The sequence below is a fragment of the Martes martes genome (assembly GCF_963455335.1).
Source record: "Martes martes genome assembly, chromosome: 4".
Taxonomy (NCBI): domain Eukaryota; kingdom Metazoa; phylum Chordata; class Mammalia; order Carnivora; family Mustelidae; genus Martes; species Martes martes.
The window spans coordinates 148,310,635-148,336,835 of record NC_137891.1 but is presented as its reverse complement, the minus strand read 5'-3'; the positions used below and the strand labels follow the sequence as shown (position 1 = coordinate 148,336,835).

Here is a 26,201-nt window from a genome sequence, read left to right as displayed (position 1 = left end):
CAACTACTTGGAGCTCAGATCCAACTTCTCATTTAAAGCAAAAACAAAGCTGCCAAACTCCAGGCCATCCATCCTTCAAGGAAGGAAGGATTTCCAGCTAACCCATCCAATGAAATCCAATGTGGCCTCTTAAGTAAATTCTCCCCACTCTATGGCAGGGCCTTCTCGGATTATTTTCCTTCAAAAAAGAAAAAAGAAAAAAAAAAAAAACCATAATTTACACACTGAGTGTCTTTACTTTCCAAACCATTCAGAATTAGGAAAAGGGGGGAAAAACACGTCTGTTTCTATTTGAAACTGTCAAAATTAGCATTCAGTAATTAAAAATCACACCCTTTCTCTTAATAACCTAACCAGCATGATACAATCAGGTTGTGCCAACTCTTTAATCTAATTGACTAATTACAGATTTTAATTTAGTCAGTTACTGAACAACTGTTGACAATTTGTTTTCATTAGGGACAGAACAGAATAAATATTTAGGCTTCCAGTCACAAAGACTCCTGTGATTGGTTCTCCACCGTGACCCCAACTTCTGAGCGGGCTCTGGCTCCGGCAACGCCCTGAGACACAGGTACACACCCGGCTCGCCAGCCACAGCTCAGGTGCAGCCCCGCACACACCTGCCCCCAAGTCCCTCTTAAGGCAAAAGCTGGAAATGCGAGCGGTGGCCTACATTCCCAAAGTACAGGCAATTCCCAAAATCACACACGTCACTCAAGAAGTGGCAAACACTTAAACGTTGTGAAGAAAAATAAATTCAATGCTACATGTCACTGGCTTTTAAGCAACAAAATAAGTTAACAGTCAAAATAGGTTTACCGGCATTCATCTCACTAGGAAGCCAACTGTCACTGACATCTTTTTTTTTTTTTTTTAAGACACACATTTACAGGTTTCTCCGGAAATGATCCAGTTCTTTCAAAGTGCATTTTGACCCCCGAGGTCCCCCACTCTGAAAGTCACCTAAAAGTCTGTTAGAATAAATGGCTCAGAAGACTAGGAATGAGGGCCTGGGGGTCAAACCATGACTCCCCTATTTAATGACCTCATCACCAGTTAAGCCTCAGTTTCCCTGTCCAGAGAAGGGGATAAAAAAGCCTCTGCCCGGCAGAAGGTGACCAGGAATAAACATCATGCCCACGCACAGGGCCTGGCCCAGGGTGTGTGGCAAATGCAGGCTGGTCACCACTGTTTCAGAAATCACTTTTGTATCCCTCAACCAGCCCCATATGACAAATCAAGAAAGTGAAGCCCAGACAGAAGACGATGGTCAGTCGAAGGTTACTTACACAGCCAGTCAGTGGGGAAGTCTGGTTGTGATAGAGGATTTCTGCCCAGTGAACCATCCCTTCCCCTGGATGCCAACTCAGAATAGTAGGGAAGGTGGGACTTATTTGCAGGGGAGGGAACAGGGGTCTGGGGAGCATCTTCTGGAGATGGGAGCCTTCCACGCAGTCTTACAGCCCTTGGGCCACCCAAGCCCCCCAGTTTTCTCCCTACAGGAAGGCTTTGAGCAGCCTGCCCTTCAAAGGATGACCCACCCAGGACAAACTCTGCATTCTGCCCCAGCTGACCCCCAGGGGTGGAAAACACGAGGGCCTTCTCTCCTCAAAGCCCAACCCTTGCCCGTTCCAAAACAAGGCCAAAGGAGCCTCCCACACTGCTAGGATGGAAGCCACAGGTTCCCAGTCAGAGGATGCTAACCAGGTCTCTTGAAAACCCTCCTGGAGACTGAAGCATGGCTGGTGGGGTTTTTTTGTTTGTTTGTTTTGGCTCAAAAAAATCCAGTCTACCTCAACTGAAATGGAACCAAAATTCCCAATGTATTCTGTTGAGTAGAATTCTACCAACCTGGAGTGCTCACACCAGCTCCCCTGAGCTGCTAAGCAGCTCTAATCAGCGACGCCATAGTTCTCATTTTTCCTATTTCTTAGTTAAAATGATGACTCGATGCAAGCAATCTATTTGCAAATGAAATATGTTCAGGCATGGAGTCCACAGGTGGTGGTGGAGGATTAATAAAAGGTGGCCTTGTCAGTGAAGACATGGGAAAAACTCTCCATGGGGGGATGCAGGCCCAAAGCAAGAGGCGGTCTTCCCAGGTGAGGTCACAGAAAACCAGCCCGGTAAGGAACCATCCGACCCACAGGCAGGGCTTCAGCTCACCCACCACCCACATGACACACTCCCACCTACTCCTCCCAAGGCTAGTACTAAACTACCCTGGCCTGGGCAGTGGGTCGTCAGTTAATTAGGCAGCAAAGACGTCAAATCTGGTACTAATTCCAGCATGCTGTGGTAGTGAAAAGCACTTTCCCTATTAAGTCCACCTCCAACATGACCGAATCCCTCCAGTGCCTCCGTTTCCCTTTCTTTCCTTTTCTACAAAAAGGGAATGCAGACCGAACCTAACCCACTGGGCTGTTCTGAGGACGACAAGAGATAAAGCCTAAAGGGCTCAGAACAGAGCCTGGCATACAGTTAGCGCTTAAACTTGTTCACTGTTCTCGACAGTTCTTCCTTCATGAAACGGGAAGAAGATCCTGTCCCCTGTGTTGCCCCAACAGGACAAAAACTGAGTAAGAACACTTTCTTCAAGGTCTTAGCACATAGCAAGTGCTCAATAAACACCAGTTTTCTTCGTCAGATGAGGGACTAGTTGTTACTACGCCACAACGCCACGGTTTACTTATCCCTCAGCAAGAAACTACTGCCCCAACTCCCAACGGCTCAACCCTCCATGGAAGGCTGCCTTCTCCAGCAGTGGCGGCCAGAGTCCAACACCATGATTTTCACCTCATCTCTTCTCTTCAAGTTCCCTGGGACAGAGATGCTGCTAGCAAAATAATGCCAAAGAAAGTACGTGGCGACAGTCAACTAGATTTCAGTTCATTTTCTATAGCTTGGGGTCAGAATCGACTGATGCACTCTGGTGATCAAGTTTTCTGCAATTCCCCATCCCACGCATTAGCTCCTGACAGAAATTCACTGCGGTATTTAAAGTGGCAGTCATCACAACTAACTCAAATTGTATTGGCTTCCCCGATGCTGAAATGCTCTGCTGAAACCATCAATTGGCCAATTCGGAGATAACGTGGTGGCTGAAATTCCCTGTCATGCCGTAAACAGCCCCCTCCTCGCCCCCCGTCTGCAGTGGCTCCCCAGCCCTGAGATCCGCAGTGAAACCTGCCACCGGAGCCGCGGGCCAGGGCGGCCTCATGTAACACAAGCGGGCTCGCTGAGCGGGAGCTGGCGGGCGGCGGGCGGCCGGTGCTGCCAAGAGGAAGGGCCTCCAGAGAGAGGATAACATTTGCTACTGGAAGCCTTCTAAAAGACAGCGAGAAAAGAACAGCAGCGTGCACACGCCCAACGCCAGGCCTGCCCACTGGGCCGTCTGCACCCCCCCTTGGCACAGGCCACAGAGGGCCAAAGCCACAGGAAGCCCACGGCATCGCCCAAAGCAAGCTGAAAAATTCCTAGCTGTGGCACAGGCACAGGCGCCTGCCTCTTGAACAAAGGTTTTCCAGACTTAAGTGGCGGCTGCAGGAATCAGGTGTCCATCTGACCACGGACGAGCTATGTTACGGTCCCACTATGCCTCAGTTTCCCCATCTGTAAATTGAGAGAGTGCTTCTCAACACACGTTCTATGATTTGACAGTCTGTTCACATTCCAAAAAGCCTTCTCAACAGGGGAACCACAGTTTACAAACCATTTTCACAGGCTCTCACCCGACACCCAAAATGCTTGAGAGGCAGGGGGAAAAAAAAAAGAAAATCCAGGCCTTCCTTCACTTCATTTCGGATCACGGATGATCCAACGAAGGCTCAGAGAGGCCAAATGACTCACCCAAGGCCATCTGGAAGAACGAGCACTTGGACATCTGGTCCTCCAAGTCCAAATTCTGCGTACCGTCCGTGACACTGCTTCGGTCCCTTGCACCAACCAGCACAGAGTCAGCCCACGGCAGACACCTGGAACTAAGGGCCCACTGCGCTCCCACTCCAATCTGCAAAGTCCCGCTCTGCCTACCCCGAGAGCTCATGAAGCTGCATGGAGCATCCCGGGCACGGGGGAGGCGTGTCACCCCACAGCCTGCTCTCTCAAACAGCCTTTTGTGACTGGGAGAGAAGGATCAGAGGAAAACCTCAGACAGGGGCCCCAGGGAGCAGTCGTGCTTCTTAAGGTCAGAGGACTGTGAAACAGAAGTGAAATGTCAGGCGCTTCCCCCAAACACACAAAGAACGGGAGACACAAAGCCTGCCTCGGGGGCTGTGCAAACAGCTGTCACCGAGAGGGGACAGAGAATTTGGGAAGCTGGGCCAAGCTGGGTCAGACGGGATGCCCTGAGACCAGTTCTCAAGATTCTCGCCTCTTGCCGTGGCCAGAGGCTGAGCCCTGCAGATGTTCAAACAACACCCTCCTCAGGGGGCCAGGGACCCCCGCCTCGCCCGCAGACACCCAGGGCGGGAGGGGCCCGATGGCCAGCCAGCAGGGACAAGCTGCAGCCTTCAAGTGGGAGCTACTGCTTGTTCAACGTTCGGCAAGCATCTGCTGAGCACCTTTTACGTGTTCTCTGCACGAATAATACAGCAGCAAACACCACAGGCGGCCACCGCGGAAACCACGAGGCACCGTGCGGGAGGCGAGAGGCACGGTGAGGAAACGGCGCTCTCAAGAACCTGCCACGGTGGGAATCGTTCCCTCCTTATTACAGGTCACCAAGCGGGATCAGCAATCGCATGTCACTTGGCCTAAGTCGGCCCACCTGTGGGTTCCAAGACTCAATCTCAGCCCTCTCTGGGCTAGTGGCTTTCAAAGTTTAGACCAAGATCCCCAAGAAGGCAAGCTTGACTTCGCAAACTCAGGACATGTGTGTATTCACAAGGCGATCCCAGAAAACAGAGGTTTCCCCAAATAATACTTATGCTTACTCTGTGTGATAACAGTGGTTTCATTTTTTTGTGACTGCCAGTCGTGACCCACTAAGTTGATTTCCAAGGCACTAATGGGTCACAACTCACAGTTTGCAAAACAAGGCGTTACCATGTGCCACTTGCCCGCCTCCATCAAAATGTGTATCTAACACACTTGATCCCCGGGCAGGGATCAGACCTTTCCTACTTCTCGAGGCTCAGAGTCCAGCTCCCCAGTTTAGGGATTTATTCAAGACTCTGAAATAGGACCCAGGAGTGGGGGGTGGCACACAGGGGGTACAGATAAGCATTCCTGACCTTCAAGAACTTGCAATCTACAAGCTGGGAAGGGAAGAGATACAACCTTGACCCTAACCATTCTCCTTCTGGGCAGCAAGTAGCAAGTGAATACAGACACAGAGTTCCTGGGGATAAAAGAAGAAAGGAGGGGTGTTCCCATGGGGGTGGGTTCTGGCAGGCCTGGCGGAGACCACCACATTCCAGGCTGGCATCTGCCCTACAGAAGGGCCAGAGGGCAGGTGAGGAAAAAGCCCCCATCTCAGGTGGTGTGGTACCAAGCAGGGACCACACAAAGGGTCAGAGGAGGAGCAGGGGAAAGCTCCAGGTTCCTAGGTCAAGACGTGGACAGCAGAAGAGAAAACGGACGCCTGAATGAACAACCCAGTCCAGGTGCCAGCCAGGGTACCCCTGGGCGTGTCTCATTTCATTCTCACGAGCACCTGGGCTGGTCTGGAGGCTGTGTGTGTGATCCCAGCCCCCAGCTGCTCAGGAGTACTTAGAAGATGGTAGATTCGTACCCAGGGATCCAGAGCGCTAATCAACAGGTGAGGCAGCCCGTGACAGTTCAAGTCCAGGGGCACATACCTCCCACACCAAGCCCACTCTGCTGCTGCCGCCCTTCTGGCCACGAGAAAACCAGGATCCATCCAGGGCCCCAGGTGCAGTCACAAAAGGAGTAACACACACTGGTGCGGTGCTTCTGCCGTGACGGGCCCTATCAGAGAGGCAGGGTGCCGGGTGCGTGAAGGCACCTCAGCTCATTTCAACCTGAGGACAACCTTACGAGGTCATCAACCCCATTTTCTACCTAAGGAAGTAGAGAAACAGAGAGGCCAATTGACGTGCCTGAGTCTGCACGTCAATTGGAGTGCAACAAGGCAGAGGAAAGTGTCCTGGATCCCGATGGGGTCTGCAGGTGTGAGTCCTACTGGAGACCTCAGGTGAGGTGCCCCTGCAGCTCAGCTGACCTACTTGTTAGATGACGAGGTGACGTCCAGTTCCATCACCTCCAACCCTGCTGCAGACAGATATACGCTAAATACATCTCTCGGCAGCCACAGGGGCTGGGACCGTTCACCTTCGCCCACCACCTGTCCTGACAGCAACCTGGTCCCTCGGAAGACAGAGATCATCCCGCACGAGGACTTTCGGAGCACTTAGCCCATCCTGGCCTGCATCTGTCTCTTCAGTGAGACGGTGAACGGAGCAGGCAGCCAGTCAGTGAATCAGACCAGCACCGCACACACCTCAGCGTCTCCTGCTCCTGGTCTGGGAGCCGACTAACCGCCACGTCCTTCAGGCTGGGCCAGGAAGCCCAACCAGGAAGCAGCCCCGCACCAGCATCAGCCTCCCACAGACCCGCGACAGCTACCCTTCCCCAGCTGGCTTCCTAAGGCTCCTTCTTGGGACTCCTAGCACCATCAAAAAGTTGAGTGAGATGGGAGGCGGGCAAGGGCAGTCTCCATATCGAACAGGGGAACTCGACTTAGCGGCTTTCGACCCCGTCCATTCCTGTCACCGTCTACACAGCACCTTACCGCACAACTAACCTCTGGCCGGGCTTCCTTGCTTTCTCTCAACCCCTCTGCAGCAGGATGAGCCAGGATGACCCTGTGCCTATTCCACCATGGAGAGAATGGACCTTGAGCAGCAGAGGCTCCCCCAGGAACAAGGGGTTGTTGTGGAGCCAAAATCTGAATCCTGATTTCTGCTGATGTCAAGTCACAAGCCCCCTCTGGGTCTTTACCACTTCACCATGCGGGATGGGGACAGGACTTCTCTGCCCCACACAGATAAGGGGTGCAGACGTCTCCGGGGAGCACTTATCGGAGCAAGCTTGTGGCAGGACTGCCCGCTCTGCCCCTTGCAGGGGCGTGGGGAGGAGACAAGACAGCTGGTATGGAAGGGGGATGCCATGGCACATCAGGGGAACGTAGACACTGGCGGGCATCCATGGGAAATTAAAGTGTCCACTTCCCTCAGGCCAGCTTGCCCTCCCAGAAAAAGATGCTGTTGTCCCCATTGTATTAAAAGTTTTGGAGGGAAACTTTAGGGCTGCAGAGACAAAAGAAACAAACTCACCAGGCACCAGGCACAGAGAGACAACCATTCTATGTAGGGGATACTACTCAACTCTCATGACAACCGTGCCAAGGGATCACCACTCCCCCACCCACACAGCAGGGAACACAAAAGTCTATCATCCTGCCAGGAACCAAGAGTGAGGGCTGAACTTAGGTGTGCGTCCAAGCCACCAGCCAGAGCCCAAGCCCTTCAAAATCCAGAGGATTCAAGACCCAAGAAAAAAAACCAAAACACGGGAGAGAAGCATTTCTTAAGCCCATTCGCCAGGGCTCCAGAAAACCCCATTACCCTGGCGAATCAAAAACAAACAATCGTTATTGTCTATTTGCTGTAAGCTCCTAGCAACATGTATTAAAGAAGTTTATGTGAATCGTCTAATGCACTTGTGCCGTGGTCAGAATTATTACCAAGCTAAAAAAGATTAATTTTTCTAAATACTCTAAACCCTAGACACTATTATAAAGGCTACAGCTAGTGTAACATTTCTGTTATCTTGGCTGACAGGCCCTCAAGCGCACACACCTCCCTTCCACTTCTCCCTCTTAAGACTTAAACACACACACACACACACACACACACACACAAGTCAGGGGAAGGGGGCCAGGCAAGTCTGGCCTGAGGTCTCCACTAGAGCACCCGCTTCCCCTGGAAAATTAAGACAGCCTCAGGGACACTGCAGGGAGAGCTGGGTGTCTCTGGCTCCTCCCGCCCAGTGGCCCACAGAGCTAACTCTTGGTCCAAGTTTGCAAATGCTTAGCTAACAAAGATGGCATTATGCAGAGACGTGCACACGGCTGGTCTTGGAGTTCAAATGAAGTGACCACTGCCAAAAACTTTGTTTGGGTCCCCACCACTCTACCCGCCCCTGCCCCGGCCCCACCTCCTGCCTTGAAATAAAGGGCAAGGATTTGCAATTTGGGGTCTTGCCGCCACTTGAAACCCATTAAGGTGGCTGCACAGCCTGGGTGCTGGCAAGATGCAATTCCAGTTACTCATTTAGTGTTTAATTAGCTACCGATGGAAGAGTCTGGCAGCCTTTGGGGTAAGAGGAATGGCAGCAAATGGGGTAGGAGCCCGAAGAAAGGGTGCAACACAAAGTCTAAGCTCCAAGGCGGGTGGGGAAAGAAATAACTGTGTGTATGTTTTGTTTTTTTAATCTGCCACACAAGGGTGCCAAGGGTCAGAGCCAAAGGCAACTGCTACGAACTTGCCAGGACCTCTGGGCAGATGGCTAGGCTGGCTTATCTCTGGGGAGAGCACTCCCCAGCTCCTCAGAGGCACGTCGTGGCCCTTCCCCTCCCATTCTGCCTGCACTGCTGTCCTCTCCCGCCCCCTCCCGCCCCTGCCCCCCGAAAGGGTTCTGGCAGGCACGGACACTCCTCGCCTGGCAGGAACCCCAGCTCAGCACATCCAAGGAGAGCCCTCTCAAATATCACTTTGCTATTTCAAACCCACCAAGGACGCTGGACCCCTGCCACAGAGCCACAAATACCTCAGCTCACGTCCACGCCTAGGCCTCTGGGGCACTTGCCTAATCCCCCCTGGCAGCCTGGAGACACAGGCTCACAGCTGGGGGCATGGGGGAAAGGGAGCCAGGCCCTCCTTGTCAGGGGCTCACGACGGCAGAGCAGAAAGGGACCTCAGGTCTTCAGAGCGGAGAAACTGAGGCTCCACGCTCATCAAGGTCATGGGATTCCATGTCTAGTATCCGCCCCAAGTTCTTCCCTGGGAATCACAGAGGGGCCAGGGTCAGGGGCAGCAGTCTGCACACCTTCCGAAATCAGGTACAAAGTCTCCTTTGTGGGGACACTGGTATTTTCTGGAAGGAAAGGCCAGAGCTTTTATCACATTTTCCCTGCCAAGAGAGCCACTGTACCAGAACAAACTCCCTTCCCGAGCTCCCGTCCCCCACTGCCAGTGATTCCGCAGTTCACCTCTCAGGGGCTTCAGACTAACTTGCTGCCAAATGCATTTCCTCAGTGACTATACATGGGCACACTTGGGGTCAAATGCCAGCACCTCCCCTCCATTCAGCAGGAATTCTGTTCATAAATGAGGGCTGTCAAAAGTTGAGAGGAAGAACCTGAAAGATCCATATTTGGTCCCAGCTCTGCCACCACCCCCCGACCCCCGCTACATGCCCCTGCACAGACTATCTGAACTCCAGGCCTCGGTTTCCTCATCTGTGAAATGGGGCTGAAACTCAACAATAACCCCTGACCAATAAAGCCACCATGAGGCCCAACTACAAGCCTGCCCTGAAAGGCTTTAAAAGGACTGCCGTGACATGAGCCGTGCAAGGAGCCCCCATGGCTCTCCAGCGCCTCCAGCTCAGAGGCTGCACCGCCAGGGCACACCTACTCCACTCATTCCTCCACCAAGAAGAAAACACACATTTAGCTACCACACAAGGGAAAGGGCCATTGGCAGCCGAGAAGGCACCGAAAATACTTCTTTCTACCAGCCACACGGGCCGGGGGGGTGGGGGGAAGCAAGCGGAGAAGTTGGCCCGAGGTGAGAGACACAGGTGGAACAGGTGTCCACCCCACAAAAGACCAGGCCCCAGACAACAGGATCTAAGAGAACCCAATGACACCCCAAGGCCTTTTACCGATACCCTGAGGAGTGCCACTCTGGTGAGAGTAGAAGAGCCCCCCAAAACCACAGCAGGGTCCCCATGAGCCTCCTCCCAGGGCCTCGGGGCTCTTCTGACTTAGGATAAACCGATTTCTCAGAAAAGTCTATTCTCATACTGAATGTCCAAACACTCCACGTTACACGTGGTCAACAACAGGGCTTACAAATAACGTTCCAGGTGTTTGGGGGCTCGGGGGAGGGCAGGAGAGAGGACAGACTGACTCAAATGAAAACTCAGCAATTCAAAGAAAATGTAAGCCCCCGCCCCCACTGAGTCACCTGGTTCATTCCAGGCCCTACAGCCTGGCTTTGACCTGAGAGGAACCTTTACCATCACCTGATCCCTGACCCTGCTGTCAAGAAGGGGAGACAATTTGTCAAGAACACAAAATCTTTTCCCTAGGAGAGCAGAGACCAGGATCTTCCCAGTTGAGGTCCTTTTCCAAGACCGTTCTAGCCCCACAGCAGCAACCGGGCAACCCTTCCCCAACCCCTGCCCCGCAAGAACTTGATACTCACTACCCCCACCAAGGCCTGGGTGGCACCTGGGCTACACAGACTCCCCCACAAACCAGAAGAATCTCTGACTCACCTCAACGGCAGAGGGAAGGCCAGTTACTGCCCACTCTTACCGACAGGATGTAAGGTAACTAGTTAACCAGCGTTAGAACACCTCACTCAAGACCACCCAGCAAAAGTGAAAGCACCGAAGGAACATCTTCCAACACGCCAATGGCTGTTCTAGGCCAGGCTCGTCAGTGAGCCCAAATGACCTATTTTTCCTTACCTGTAGGTCCTTAATCCCTTCATTCAATGAGCACGCATGCCTACTGTGTGCAAGGTACTGTGGGAGCTACAGAGACGGACAGCTCTGTAGACGGATGAACAGCCTCAGGCAGGGAAAAAATTAGTAAGACAAGCCTGGAAGAGAAAGTAGTGGGAACAGGTGCGAACGAATGACACTCGCCAGGGACCGGCGGGGCTGAGCCTTGGCAGTCAGGGGCCGCGACCCTGGAGTCGCTGATGGACTGTGTTTGGATCCTCATTCTACCCCTTAGCTGCGGATTCGCCTCTCTGGGCCTCAGCTTCCTCATCTGTGAAATGGAGTTAACAATCCCCCTCTCACCAGGCCACTGGCAGCTGGAAACGAGAGACTAAACCAAAGTGGTCAGCATGGGGGCCCAGTACGTGGAGAGCCGCCAACGAAGGCTCTGTGTACACAGATAGATGGTCTCCACAGACAATGAGGTGGGGTGATCAGAGTGTGCTGGAAACCATCACAGAAGTCCACAAAGAAGTTAAGAGATGGATACGATTTGAATGGATAAGAGAGACATGCATTCCAGACAAGAGGAAGGGAGCCCGGAAAAGAGACAACAACAACAATTCTAGCAAGAAGGAATGAGGGCTAACTAGATGGTAGCCATGGGAATGGACAGAAGACACGAAGATCTGAGAAGGCCAAAGAGAAGAGACAGTACCTTTTCTTAATTGTCTTAAATTTCTCTTAATTTACCAGTTGGTCCTGTCACCCCGGCAATCCAATGTCACCCCATAACTCCTCCACCATACAGATGTTCCCTCCCTGTCGCCGTTCATTACTCCATCCCTCCCCCCACGCGACCTCACTCTCAGGCCAATAACACCAAGCAAAAAGGTTTTTAAAAAAAAAAAGGGTTTTATCCCCCAAATCTGTGAATCCTGGGCCTCAATCGGTGGGACTTCAACGCTTAGTAGCATCTTCTACACATCTATGCTGATTTCAACTCGCCACGTAATTCTGCCACCATTCCTTAATAAATTATGGAAAGCAAACCCATGTGAGCTTTCAGGGCCACCCGTATTGTTTCAAGATGCAGACCAAACCACAAATTCCCACCACCTTACATCATTTGCTAGAGCACCAAACTTAGTTAAAAATTATTAACTTCTCCAATGACTTGCAAAAGATAGCAAAGACATCCTCTATTAAGAGATTTACCTGAAATAGGCATGTCCACCTATCCCCCACAACTCTAAAACGAAACCATTTGCACAGCAAAGACTGGCCACACAGGAACGCACTCTCCAACAGTTTTTTTTTTTTAAAAAAAAAAAGGAAGATTTTTTTTTTTACTAGGTAGAAAGGTCAAACTCACCAACTATTTTTATATGCTTAATGTTCCTTCTGGCCTCCTCCCCCAACCTCCAGCTCAGGAAACCCTATGATCATCACCATGGATTTTCCCAGAAGAACCACATCACAAGAGAACCAGTCACCTCACCTTTTACTACTGAAAGTTTACCAGACCATAAGTACCGTGCGCCAGCTTCTCTTTCTCAACCCTGGAGAGGGCACAAGAACAGGTACACTTCCTCAGCGGTCTGGTCCAAGGGCATTAACTTTTCAGTCCAAACAAGATTTCATCCCATTGAGTAGTCTCAAAACCAGTGAGCCTCCTGCGGAGCGGCTAACTCTGTCTACTATAGGAGCAATTGTCACCATAAAGACATTCATGGTAATGGCACTTGTGAAAATCAACCAGATGGGTTCTGATGTCCTAGGTGCGTCCCCCCTCTGCACGCAGGGAACACACGTGGCCTGGCCAAGTGGATGGGCCCTGACAACATTCAAGAAACCAACTTCCATGCCCTAGAACTTGGAGACCATTCCTACCCACCTCATGAAAAAGTGCAAGACCAAATAAACCACCTCTTGTGTGCACGTGCACACGCGCACTCACACTCTTACACACATACACACAGACACCCATCTACAAGGCCAATGGGAGATGAGGCCTGAAAGGAGGCTTCGAAGAACTGCAGACGCCTCCCCTTCCATCTCCCACCTCCCCCCAGATCGTGTTTCATCTGATCATAAATTCTGACTCCAACCCATGTTTGGAGTCTAATTTTTTTTTTTTTGAGGGGGACTGCCATGGGAGATGGATATGCGGCAGACGTCGCTCTTATAAGCATTTCATAAATCTTAAGAAACTCATCCAGGTAGAGGATGAATGATAGGGTAGCAAGCGCTATGATGTGATGAAATTAACTATCTTCACAAGAACATTTTGGACACAAGATTATGGACCAGTCAAGGACTTCAAAGTACACATGGTCTCAGTGGGCATAACCTGAGCCCTCCAACAAACACACACGTGTGAATACACACACTCGTACACACACACCTCAAAACATAATCTGAAAAGACTGCTCCCTGGAAAGTAAGGAAGGAGTCCATTTCACCAAACTCTCACTCAACCACCACTTCAGCTCTGAAACACAAGTTTCATATTTGTTTTTGTTTTGTGGCGGTGGCGATGGCGAATTTTTTAATTAAACCAACACCGAGGAGACTCAGTCCCTTCCCAGGTAGCTAACTGTCCGCTCTGAACATCAGCCTCTTACGGCTGAGCCCTAACACCACCATTTTATCCTCCAGATAGATATCTATACTCTTTTGCATAATTACCACATTACGAAACACGGTTCCCCAAGTTAGAACGGGGCAAGGGCAGCAGGGAGGTAGGCAGAACAAAAAGGCCAGGAGAAAACAAAGACCACTGCCAAATGGCTGTGTATTTGCTTCTGGTACTAAAGAAGTTAGAGCTATCCAACCCTATAATTATTGCCAGGATTAAAAATTTGTTACTCACGTAATCATGAAAGGCTTTTGCTTCACTCGAATGTTCACAAGTGTCTCGCCTTTCAGGAGCTGCACAGTAAAGGTCCCAGAATACGCTGCAAGTTGAAAAATAAAATAAGATCAGGTTACTAATTATCACTCGTATACCCGCGACAAGTGCACAATGTATGGGGCTAACAGCACGGGGTCTCCCAAAGGCTATAATCCCACATGTCCAGCCTTTAAACTCGGGCTTCAAAACACAATGGACCAACGTCTTCTGGCAAGCCAGACCTTTGCCCTAGGAGTATTAGTTCTTGGCCATGAGGCACCTACTGTGCGCTAGATGCCTCCCGCCCATGACCTTGCTTGTACTACCCTGGTGCTTTAAGGGAGGTGACTAACCCTACTCTATTCAAGAGGCAACTGAAGCTTGGATGGATTAGTACAACCCATTCATGGGGGTTCAGATAGGACAGATAGGAATCTGGGTAAGAATCCGGGCCTCCTTCATCTGTGCTCCTTTCACCACGATCCCCCCAACCAAAATGGCTACATTTCACAAAAAGGTTAAACTGTCAAAGTCAGGACTATGATTCATAGGCGGAGCAATCTGGGTGACTAGCAATAAAGAAAACCTACAGGTTCTTAATCCCAGAGCCCAGAGTGCACACCCCCACCCCTCCCATCTCACCCCTCAGTCCCATCCAGGCCCTCCCCCAAGGAATTCTTATGCAAGAACCATCCCCCCCACACCCCTAAAGAATGCATATGAATTAGCCAAAGGAGAGGCTGTCGACAACCCAGTATCTTGTCCTTTCATGTTGAAATAGCCCTCCTCAGAGAGGCACCTGTCCACCTATCCAGCAAAGGGGGGTGGGGGTAGGGGGCAGGGCTAAATAGCTCTGCCTCATCCCCGCCTCCAAGATTTGGTATAGTCACTCTAACACCTTGTATTACATGAGAACAGACCCACAAGTCATCTGTCAGCCAGTAAAAGCTTACACAAACACGGGGTAGTCACTGGTATTAATACGGGGCCTTAGAAACCCTCTCGGGGTCAGGAGCCCAAGGCCCAGGGCTGGGAACCACTCAAAGGAAACAGGCACCTGGGCATAAGTCTGACTCCCAGTCTAGAGCTGTCCCCATCAGCAACAGCCGACTCAGCTGATCATCAAACAAGCCATCTCGCTCAAGGTGTCCAAATTCCGGGACCTGATCAACTCCGAATCAGCGCCTAGGCTTCCTCCCACCTGGAGAGTCTCAGCTGTCATTTGCTCAGTGTCGAATGGCATGGAAGCAACTTCTAACAAGACCACAGACACAGCCGCTCAGAGCCACCACTGCTCAGGTCCAGCACAACAGACTCTCCCTGTTCCTGGGCCTGAGACAAGGCTGGAGAAGATTGGGGCGGGGGCTGGGCGGGGCCCCTGGCCGCTTACGGACACAACAAGAAAATCGGACACAACAAGAAAATCGAAAATCGGAGGCTCCTAGTAGCTGCAGACAGAGGCTCAAAAACATTCCTTTCTGTCCCCTGAAGCTGCACACATTGGATTAACTTCTCCACACACTAAAGATTTCGAACACTACAAACTCCCTGGCCCCCTTCTCAGTAACATTTACTCCTAAACAGAACTTCTGCAAAAATCTGTGATGGTCAGACGCACCCACCCCGCTCACATACTGCTCTCCAAAACCACCCCAGAAAACCTATCACCCACTCCTACAGGTAGAATCCTCAGGCCACAGCACCGCAGTTCCAAGTTTGGCAGAAATAATTAAAAACTCATTTTCTCTGTGCAAGTTAGAACAGACACTTCATCCCCCCCCCCCCCCCCCCGTATTTCAAAGAGACTCGGAACAGTAACCTGAACTGGTGGTCAGGTAAAAACGCACAGCTAAGATCCCAAGACGTGGCACTCCGATCCTTCTGAACTCCACCAAAATATCAAAAGCCATTCTGCTTTCTTGTCCTTTTCAAAAGGACGCCAGAGACTCCACCAATCGGTCCCGCGAGACAGCCAGGTCTTATACTCACAGCGACTCATTCCTGCTGACCCTAAGCCCCTGTTCTTACGCAAACCTACAAGGAGAGACCGGGACCTACAGAGGTCCCACCCCAGCAGGACCCAGATAAAAGAGGGAAAGGGTCACAAATAAGGGAAAGCCACCAACTACCGACTACAAGCACTCTGTGAGGTCAACACCAACCAGTTAAGGTTCTTGGTAAAATGAAACTTTGTGGTTTTAGGGATGCTGGGGGTTGGGGGGGAGGGCCCACAGAGGAGAGGAAGGTCCAGTCAGTCTGAATCAGTATCTTTAAAGGAAGTGGCAGCCCCTTCTTGCTTTTTTTCTCAGGGTGCCTGGGAAAGGCCCCAGTAGAGCTGCTCTCTAAAGGTTTGGTGATCACAGAAGAAAAAGGAAGGGACAGGCCAGCTGTAAAACAGACCTGGTATCCTCCCCGCCCTACCCCACCCCCACACTCCCTCTAATTAAAGCAGCATGCAGAATTGACAAAAATCCTTCAAGGTTTTTTCAAGACCCCGCCTGGTGCCCCGGAGAGAGATAGGAAAGTAAAGGAGTTTCTATATAAACACTAGGCATGATTTAGGAGCTTCTCAATAGGACGGCAAAGAGAAGCAAAAACTTCAGGAACCAGCCTCTGCTGTCCTCTTCCTCCTTCACCAGCCCTGGTCTGAGTGTCCAGAGGCGCCCTGGTCCGTGCCAAGCCCAAAAGCTAAGGCGTGGGCTTCTGCTCCAGGCTGCCTGTCTTTGTTCACCCAGACCCAGGTCTCAGAACAAAACAAACACACACGCAAAACTATCACACAAACTTACCACCACCACGAGTGCAAAAACCCAGGCGGTTCTCCCAACGTGATGTTTTTTTCCCATCGAATCTGGAAAGCAGAGAGCAGAGACCGCTTAGAGGAGCAGAGAGGAAGGGTGGGCTGGGGGCTTCCCGGAGCCAAAAGGCTGTGAAGACCAACTAACAATAAATGCCAAAAGGTGATAAAAATTCAAAATGGTGGCCACAGTGGCTGCTCCTGAAAACAAAGGCTCTAAGAATAGTGGGGAAGAGGGGGTGTCAAGAAATTGGATGATGGGGGTTGGGGGGGGAGTTCCACTCACCTCCGACAAGAAGGTCTGTGCAGATTTCTGTGCTCCTACGTGCAGTAAATATTCGTAGACGTATAAAGCTAACCTGGAAAGTAGGCAAGGGGCACAGAAAGAGAGGGAAGGAGTCAGATCACACGGGGCGCTCGCTTCTGGACCTTGCCAGCCGCCTTCCAGCCCTGTCTGCGCTGTCCCATTGTGGCCCCAACCAGAGGTGAGCTGCTAGCTCGGCCCTGTCTCCGGGCCGCGGGTGGAAGCAGTCAGGGGGTGGGTACCAGGGGACGCGCTGCCTCGAACCGTGAGGGCTAGAGAGCAGCCCCCCAAACTTGAACTTCCAACTGGCATCGGGGCCAAATCCACCTAGGTCTCTCAAACTCTGTAAGCCTCCCGACCCCAGAGCTTCCCTCCTTTTCCCGACCCACTCATTGCCACCCTCTCTCCAGCTCTGAGGGTCCGGGGAGACTCAGTCCTAGACTCCGGGGTGCTCAGCGCGCTCTGGAGAGGGCAGCAAAGCGCCACCCTCATCAGCTCCCCCCCAAGCAACTGTCCCCCAAGCCCAGGGCCAAGCCCGCGCCGCCGTCCCTGCCCAGCGCGGCGCCCCGGAGGGCGCGGGGCGGGCGCCGAGGCCGAGGGGCAGGCCAGGGAGAGCGCTCCCCGCCGAACAAAGCCCCCGGCACGCACTCCTCACGCCGCGGGCGGACAAAAGGAGCCTTCGGGGCTGCGGGAGCCACGCGCCCCCTGCCCGCGCCCGCGGGGCAAAGTGCGGCCGCCGCGGCGGGCGCCCAGGCTCGCGCTCCGGACCTCGCCCACCCCTCTCCGCGGGGCCCCCGCGCCCGGCACGCCCCGCGGCCACCAGGTGCCCCCTCCGCCGGCGGCGCCCCCCGACGCCCCGGCCTCCGCCGCCTCCCAACAATGGGCTCTCCCACGCCGCCCGCCGCGGCCTCGGGGAAGGGGCCAGGCAGGCGGCGCCGGGCCCGGGGCGCAGCAGCCCCCGCCCGCCCGCCCACCTGCCTCCCACCGCCCTCCCGCAGCCCGGCGACGGCGCGGCCGCCACTTGGAAAATAGGGCTTACTTTTCCCGAGCCTGCCCGTCCGAGGGCACCGCCGAGCCTTTGCCTTTGGCAAACATGGTTTGCGGAGAAGAGGGCGCCGAGCCTCGTCGCCGCCGCCGCCGCCGCCGCCGCTACCGCTCCGGCTTGCTCCCGAGCTGCCCCCTCGCTCCCGGCCCCCTCCCCGGCCTCGCTCGCTCGCCCGCTTGCGCTCTCCTCGCCGCGCTCCCCTCCCTCCCCCCCAGGCGCTGGCTCCGCGCTCTTTCCAGCTGTCAAAGCGTCAGCCCCGGCCGCGGCCCCATCGCCCTGGAACTCCTCCCGCGCCGGCTCGGCCTGGGGTGCCGCTGCCGCCGCCGCTGCCGCTCGCCCGCCGGCCCGGCCGCCCGCTGGCTCGCTCGCGCGCCCGCCCGCCCGGCTCCGCCTGCGCCGCCCTCTGCGCCTCCGGCACCGCTGCCGCCGCCGCTGCCGCTGGTCTACTTGGAGCTCAACCGAACGTGGCTACCCGGGCGAGGAAGCGAGGCGGGCGTCAACGTCCTGCGATTGATGGCGGCTTCGGCCAATCGGCGCGCGGGGGCGGGCCCAGCGGCCCGGGAGGGACGCCCTGTCAGCGCCCGGCCGCGGCAGTCCCCGCTGCGGCCGCCTCCACCGAGCCGCTGCCCCTGCTCCTGCGGCTGAGCCGGGGGTGCCCGGGGTCGCGCGCCTCTCTTTTCTGTGGCTGTGGGGAGGGGACTCGAATCGGGCCGGGGTAGCTCTCGTTTCCTGGCCCCGGCGACGAGGGGGTTTGCCCGGCGCTCTCCGCGGCGGGGACCATTGGGGGGCGGGGGGCGCTGCGGCAGCGTCGAAGGGGAGGGGGCGCGGACCCCTAAGCGGAGCGCCACCGGCTCCCTCCCGCCACGTCCCTCTCCCTTATCTGACTCTCGCCTCCTTTCCACCACCCCCCTTGCCCGGCCCGCGTCGGCCCAGCCCTTATCTCCCCCTCCCCCTCGCCGGCCCTCCCCCCTGAGCTCCGACCCCGACCCCCTCCTCAGACTCCAGTCTGCTCCCCAGTCGCCCCGCCCCCGGCCCTCCCTCCTGCCCTGTCCGCCTTCCGAGAGCCCGGCCCGGGGCTCCACGCTGCGAGCTGGGCGGCCCGAGCCGGCGCCGAGGCGCGCGGCTGCTCCTTTACTACATCATTAAAATACTTTGGAAAGCCCCAAAGTGGAGCCGCGCGATAGAGGTCCTCGGCGTGCTTTGGGGAGCCTGGGGGAGGGGACGGGGGACTTGTGCTAAGAGAAGGGAGAGTGATTGCTCCCAAATTTCTAAGGTCTGCCAGCCCTGGCAAGTTAGCCCCTTGGCTTCTCCGCCGGAGACTGTGCCGTTCCCGGGTACCGGGGCGTCACCTGGGTGCCCCGCAACGTAGAAATGCGCGCCACAGAAATCTGCAAACTTCAAATAAATGGAGCTAAATTCGGGAGTGGGGGGGGGGAAGAGTCAGGCTTGAGGGGAGGGGAAGCTTCCATTGTCAGTGACCCAGGTGTACAATGGGAAATGGGGGGGGTGCTGGCAGAGTGACCCAGCTATTTGCCGCTGACTCCTCTGTGTCCACGCTGAGAACCCCAAGTAGACACTATGATTCCCTCCTTAGACCAGAAACCAGCGAAATAGGGGAAAACTCCCCCATTTTCTGACTGCTTTCAGAGCGCGGTTCTCTTTAAATGTGATAAAACACTGTCGGCGCTGTCTCTTTAAAAGAGTCAAGCAGAAAAAGCTGTGTAAGCGCTGATTGGCTGCCTGTTTGGATACATCTTTAGGGGAGCCTTGAAACTGTTAGCCTAGGTTGATTTTTTTTTTTTTAACTGCGCTGTTCCAATAAACAAGTAACGCCCCTCCCCCTAACATGCCTCGCACCAAACAATTAAAGGATAGGTCAGTGTCCTGGGGAAAACACGTTTCAAGTAGGAAAACTCAGAACTAAATTTCAACAAAATAAAGAATAATTCCCTACCATTAAAGTTTGCTTATTTTGATCTGTTGAAAAGAGAAAAGGGGCTTTTAAAAGAAATGCCCCGCAGCAAACCGATCTGCATTGGTTCAGGAAGGAGACTCGGTGCATTTTTGGAATAATGTTCTACTCAGTGTTAACAGCCTCCCTAAATTAGAATACAGCCAGGCCCTACGGATGTCTCTGGACGCACTCTGTTCTCTGCTGGGACCTGGAGATCGCCTGGGAAGGGTACCGAAAAGGGGAAATACTGAACCCTCTTCTATGGTTGTCTGTATGGAAGCCCCTAGTTTAAAGGTTGTTTTGTGAATGAGGGAAGCATGGAGGTTGGGAGGGAGTTGAAATACAACGATAGGGGAGAGAAGGAAATAATTACAGTTATTTTTTCCCCTAGGCGGTTTAATTTAATAGGGTTACCTTAAGGTACCTTAGAGCCCACACTAATTAAATTGGCCTGTTCATCCCCTTCCCCTGGACTTATATTTTTGATGGGCTAGGAATGGCCAAGGATGGCTTGTCAACAGACTGACTCACAAGAAACCTGACTCATCTTGGGTCTGCAAGGCCCACAGATTATAAGGATCATGAGTATCGGTCAGGTCCTGCCTAAAGGAAAACACTGCCCTTCTCTGGCTGGACTATGGCAGTGTCTATCTACCAAGTTGGTTATGCCCTGTTAGCACCAGGCCTGCAGCACAAACCTGTCTGTGCATCATTTTCCTCATCTGTCAAATGGGAAAGGAGGGTTAGAAGATCTTTACTATCTCTTGAGAATCTCATGTTCTGTGATGCTGATTTCCCTTCTACAGTTTTCTTCCCACACCCCCACACCCCCACACCCCCACCGAAAAAAGGACTAGCACCTTCTTTGGGAGCAAATGTGGCAAGAGGAGAGGAGTGGCGTTCAGGGAACATGTGCCAGGCACTCTGTCTTTGTGGTCTGCCCTTTGCTAGGGCCTGACCCAGAATGAGGCCCTGTGTCAGTAGGTTCCTGGTGAGGCTAAAAGAGAGGACTCAGAGAGAGGGAGCAGGGAGCCCCCAGCCTGCTGGAGAGAAGGGAGTTGACAGGCTCCTGGGAAGTGGGACCACTCAGCAGCCCCAACCAAGTGTGCACATGGTGATCCAAGAGGATCCAGTCCAAACCCCTAAAAACAAACAGCATCCCAAACCCCAGCCTCCCTTTCCCCACTGCATCCCCCAGCTCCACCTTCACCAGACCACATCTTTGGGCCTGCTGTCTCTACTGGAAATTCTTCCCACCCCAACATCCCCCTTGGACCATTGCTTAGGGTTACCATGCCGTTCGATGCCATCTTCTCTAAGACCTTTTTGCTTTTCACTCCCGAAGCAACATCCCCCTGCTTGGTCTCATTTTGCTTGAACCTCCGTAGTGGCTCTCTGTGGTCATTCTGCCTCTTGTTGTAGCCGTTGTTTACTGTCTGTCTCCTCTGCCAGAGCTGGCAGGGAGAGGAACAAAGTCTGAGTCATCTGCGTGTCTCTACCACCCAGCACAGGTTCAGAACCTGTGTGTACATCAACTCAGTGTGTGTACCAGGGGTTGGGGAACCACAAAAGGAAAAAATGGTCTCATCCCTGAAGTAGCTCTGGGCCCAGGGTGGAGATAAGAAAGGGACACCAGCAACAATGGGATGAGATAAGGCCCGTTTCCCAGCCCCACCCACCTAAACCACAGCCTCGAGGAACTACTGTACTTTTGGTCCTCAGAATACACCCAGTCATTGCTAGTATATCCACCCCAGGCTCATTCATTCTTTCCTCCTCTCTTTCTCTATCCCTCCCTCCCTTTTCTTCTTTCTTCTAGTACCTGCCTATTGAGCATCTACTATACCAGGCATTGTTCCAGGTACTGGGTAATAAACCAAACAAAAATCCTTACTCCATCGAGCTTATGCTATTGGGAAATCCTCTGTCCAAAAACCTCTTTCTGTGACAGATGCCTCCTAATCCTAAAATCCAGCCTGGGCAGGTACCACCTCTACCAGGAAGCCTTCTAGGGAAGCCTCCCTGAGCTCCCTGACTGGACCAGGAGTCCCCTGACAGCCCTTGGGACACGCCCCCCGCCCAACAACCCACAACAGACTGCAGTAGGTCACAGTGTGTAGGTGTGGACATGTGTGCATCTCCCTCATGGGAGTGTGAACTCCTCCTGCCCAGGGGAATGGTCGTCATTCACCCACGGTTCTCCAGTGCCCAGCAACTATGGTGAAAGGAGACTCCAATAACTGAGTGACCAGAATGAGGAGTAAGAGGCAGTTGATGTGGGAGGAGAAGGAGAGGTCAAGTCCAAGCTTGGGCTAGAATGGCCACTCCTTCACTCAGCTGCCAGAAATCGGAGGGCAGAAATGCTGGGTTCTGGGATCAGGTTGGCAATGGCCAGACCTCCAGAAGGTGGCAGTTAAAGGAAAAAGACTCCAGGCCCATGGGCTCAACCTGTGAAACTGTGCTTGCCAAGGATGCCAGAGGCTGTCCCTACCTCTCCCTGGTGAGCAGGTCTCTTTCAGAGTTCCTCACACAGCTGCTAGAAGGATAGGGCTCCCCTTCTGGGGGTGGGGGGTGTGTGCAGCTATTTCGGTGGTCACTGAGCATGCAGCCCATCTCCCTCCTGCCCTGACACAATGAGTCCTGGAATTGAGTGGAAGTGCGTCTGGTCAAAACCCTGGGCTCCTCTGCTGGGGGTAGTGGGGCTCCGGCTCAGGCTGGTCAGCCCTCATGTTACCAGACGTTTCCCTGAAGGGATCAGGAGCCTCGATGAGGGGGTACAAAAATCCAGCGTCCAAGCCTGTCTGGTGGATGTTGGGCTGATGACCTCGCCTTGAGAGCCTGTCTGGGAAAGGAGGACCTCATTGTCCCTGTCCAGGGCAGGCAGGGGGATAGGGGTCCAGGAACTTCGGGGGAATTGCCTGCTGGGCTATCAGTCAGTGCTGGCCAAGCCCGTGCTCCTGATTGCCTCTGGACAGTGGAGAGTCACTGCTTTGAAGGCTGTTTGGAGGCTCAGCAGAGAGAGTAATTGGAGAAACATTCTCTAAATTGAAAAAGATGATTACTCCTGATGTTATTAGCACAGCAGAGCCGGCAAAAAGAGAGGTGCTAAGGAAGAAGGAAGCGAAGTTTAAAATCAAATGTGTTTTGAACTGTCTTCTGCAGGACACACACCTGTGCTGAGACAGCTTGTTAGAGCAAAATGGTTTTAGGCATTTTCTTGAATGGGGTTAGTTATATCAAGAAAGCACCTACTAAGTGCTGGGCACTGGGCCCTAAGCCAGGGACGGTGAAAAATGCAAGAAAACACAAGGCAAGGTGCTGCCAAGCGTAGGCAGGGAGGGGAAGACAATGCTTAGGTCCCTCGGGGTTTCTGCTGTGCCCCCCCCCTCCAGGATGTCTTGGCCATGAGTTCATTCCCATGCCACCCACCATGAAGCCTTCCACAGTGTCTCCTGGCAGCTCCCCCTTGCATGCTCCACTGGCCTGGGGCCAGCACGTCTCCATGTGCCCTCACCTGCTGCATCGTTATCCCTGCCATTTCTCTGCCTGAACACCTCCCCCCAACTCATGCCTCCCTTCCTCCAAGTCCCTGGTCTGAATATGGCCAGAGCCCACCCTAATGAACCTGTGTGGACTGGCACCTGCCCCTCTCGTCCTGGTCTAGTTTCCTCCCTAGCAACCGTTACTAACTACCATAGTATATGTTTACTTGTTTTTCTTACCTTTCCCCTCATTAGAATTTAAGCTCTGTGGGAATTTTATCCCTATCTCTAAAGCAGGTACTCAGTAAAAATATGCTCAATGTTGAATAAAATAATTGATTTAAGAAAGATTTTCTGAGCATCTGGTATGGGCTGTGCCCCCTGATAGGTGGCAAGAATGCCAGGTGAACAAGACAGTCCCAGTCTCCGTCTTTTCAGAGCTCACAGCCCAGCAAGCAAGAGAAGGGTTGATTCAATAGGCACACAAATAAATATGTCATGACAAACCATGCCAAGGAAAGGATGTTATGAGCAGAGTCTGATTCTGTGGGGGAGGGAGTGGTGATCAGGGAGGGCTTCCTGGTATAGGTGATATTTGAGTTCTAAAGGATGCAGGACAGTTAACTACACAAAGAAAGAATGTTCCAGGTAGGGAAGTGAAGTCTGCGGCAGGGAGCAGCTCTGTTAGGTGGGGTGATTGATAACTAGTCCTTGTGACAGGAGCAGATGCCCCTTGCCACGGCATTAGAGAAAACCCCAGAACAGAGAACTAGAGCACCTCTGCACAGGAGGGGAGGCGCTGTCAGGTAACATTTCAAGAAGCCGGTTACTGTAGCAATGGCTGGAGTCACAAGTGAGCTGATCACTTTCAGGCTCCTTATAATACATAGTATAGCAAAAGGAAGGAAGGAAGGAAGAAAGGAAGAAAAAGAAGAAAAAGAATATCAAGTGTTGGAGGATGTGGAGAAAGGGGAACCCTCGAGCAGTGTAGGGGGAACGTACCCTGCTGCAACCATGCTGGAAAACAGGGAGCTGCTGTATGATCCAGCAATTCCGCCTCTAAGAACACACCCCAAATAACTGAAAGCAGGGACTCAAACAGATATCTGTACACCAGTGATCATAGCGGCATCATTCACAGCAGCCACAACACGGACTCAACCCATCAGCTGACTCGTCCGTCAGCTGAGGAATGATGGAATGTTACTCGGCCCTGAAAAAGGAGGGAACCTCTGACACAGGCTACAACATAGATGAACCTTGAGGACGTGATCCCAAGTGAGATAAGCAGACACAAAAGGACAAATATTGCCTGGGTCCACTCGCATGGTGGACCTAGAGCAGTGAAGTTCACAGACACGAAACTGTAACGGCGCCTGCCACAGGCTGGGTAGGGCAGGGGGAGTGCGAGGCATTGGCTCAATGGGTTCAGAGTTTTGGTTTGGGAAAATGAAGTTCTGGAGATAGAGGGTGGTGATGGGCGCACGGTGTGAACGTACTTAGCTGTGCACTTAAAAATAGTTAAAATGGTAAAGTTTTACATGACGTATGTTTCACCACAATAAAAACCAGAAAGGAAAGACACTGAGCTAAGAGCGATGAGGGAGGGCACAGAAGGGGTCCAGTATGGGATGTCATGGGGCTTGGAAAGGGGAACATAAAAAGGAGGGGCATTTAATTTGTCCGGTGAGGGAAGAGGCGGGACAGAGTGGAAAGTGGTGGGAAGGATCCGGAAAGCTGTTGAGACCAGGCTTGGTCTAAACTGAGGTTTGAGTGGGAGCTGGGGGCAGGTGTAGAATATGTTCCAGACAAGAATGAATGACATTCATGGATTTATTCAACTGAGCTGAGCCATTCAGGGCCCTGGGCATCATGTTAAGAAGTTCAGTCTTTGTCCTGCAGGCAGGGACTTTCACCAGGGATGACCTCCTTGTGCTTTAGGAAGAGCACTCCAGGAGGCCTGGAGGAAGAGGGAGCCCCCAAGGCAGTGGGGGTGAGAGGAGCAGATGTGGGGAGAGGTGCTGAGGCAGGTGAGATGGAAGGAAGCTGATGGAAGAGAGTTCCCTGGGCTCGGTTGCTGACAGCATATGAGGGTGTGAAAGCTGACTCCCAGGTTTCCGGCATGGGTGGGGGGCTGCCCATTGGGCGGACCCGGAAGGGAAGCAGTCTGTAGGTGGCAAGTATGAGGAAGGCAGTCTTGGACGTGTGGAATTAGAAAAGCCCATCGGAGGTCCAGATGGAGATATCCAGGGATAGGGAGACTATAGTCTGGAGCTCCGGAGTGAAGTCTGCCTTGAAGATGTAGCCTGGGGAGTCGTCCACATCTGGAATTCAGATTCAAGCCCGGCAAGGCAGCTAAGGTGACCCAAGCATCACCTGTGGGAAAGAAGATTACGGGTGTGGTGCAGATGGTGCGAACATCCCCCCCAGACCTCAGAGCACCAGAGGTCTGGACGCTCCTGAGGCTCTCTTCCCACTCTCTCCTGATTTCCTTCCTTCCCCTGTAGTTGTTCTTCCGGTGATCCTGGAAAGGGTTCTTATCCTCCTGCCTCCTCTTAAAATTCTATTAGGAGAGCTATTGCTGATATAATGTTACATAACAAACAGCCCCAAAATCTCAGTGGCCTATTGTAAAAGCCGTTTATTTCTCACTCACAGGTCTGCCGTCAGTCTGGGCGGCTCTGCTTCGGTCTGCTCCAGGGTCCCCCTTGCTGGGGCCCAGGCTGAAGTGTAGAGGCTGCCTGGCATATGTTTTCAGAGTGGGTGAACGGAGCACCAGATGCCAAGCCGATCCATGCAAGCATCCGCCTGCTCCCCAGTCACGTGGCCACCCCAGCATCGGCGGGGTGGGGAGGTATCTGCCTCCCATGGAAAAAGAAGTGGATATTTGCTACACAAGCTACCTACCGTGAATGAGCTTCTCTCGGGCTCTGTCCTTGACCTTCACTTTTTGCTCTGGGCAAGTTCAGCCATGCCCATGGCATTGACCACACCTGAGCCTCCATGATAATTCCTGAAT

At 53.1% G+C, this 26,201-nt stretch overlaps 1 protein-coding gene across 4 annotated transcripts in view; it reads right to left on the bottom strand.

The window, feature by feature from the left end:
• SSBP3 (single stranded DNA binding protein 3) overlaps nt 1-21,138 on the bottom strand; it is a 164,424-nt gene extending 143,286 nt beyond the window's left edge. For 2 of the 4 annotated variants that reach the window (XM_080801447.1, XM_080801449.1), the window contains exons 1-4: nt 17,741-17,906; nt 16,684-16,756; nt 16,390-16,451; nt 13,580-13,664 (exon numbers count right to left, since the gene is read on the bottom strand). In XM_080801447.1, coding sequence (XP_080657573.1) covers nt 13,580-13,664; nt 16,390-16,451; nt 16,684-16,756; nt 17,741-17,796 — 276 coding nt within the window. In that variant the 5' untranslated portion in view covers nt 17,797-17,906. Of the gene's footprint in view, nt 1-13,579; nt 13,665-16,389; nt 16,452-16,683; nt 16,757-17,740; nt 17,907-20,992 lie in introns of those variants that run through there. The other 2 variants (XM_080801454.1, XM_080801450.1) reach the window with 2 other exon arrangements.
• Between the last annotated feature and the right edge of the window lie 5,063 nt (nt 21,139-26,201).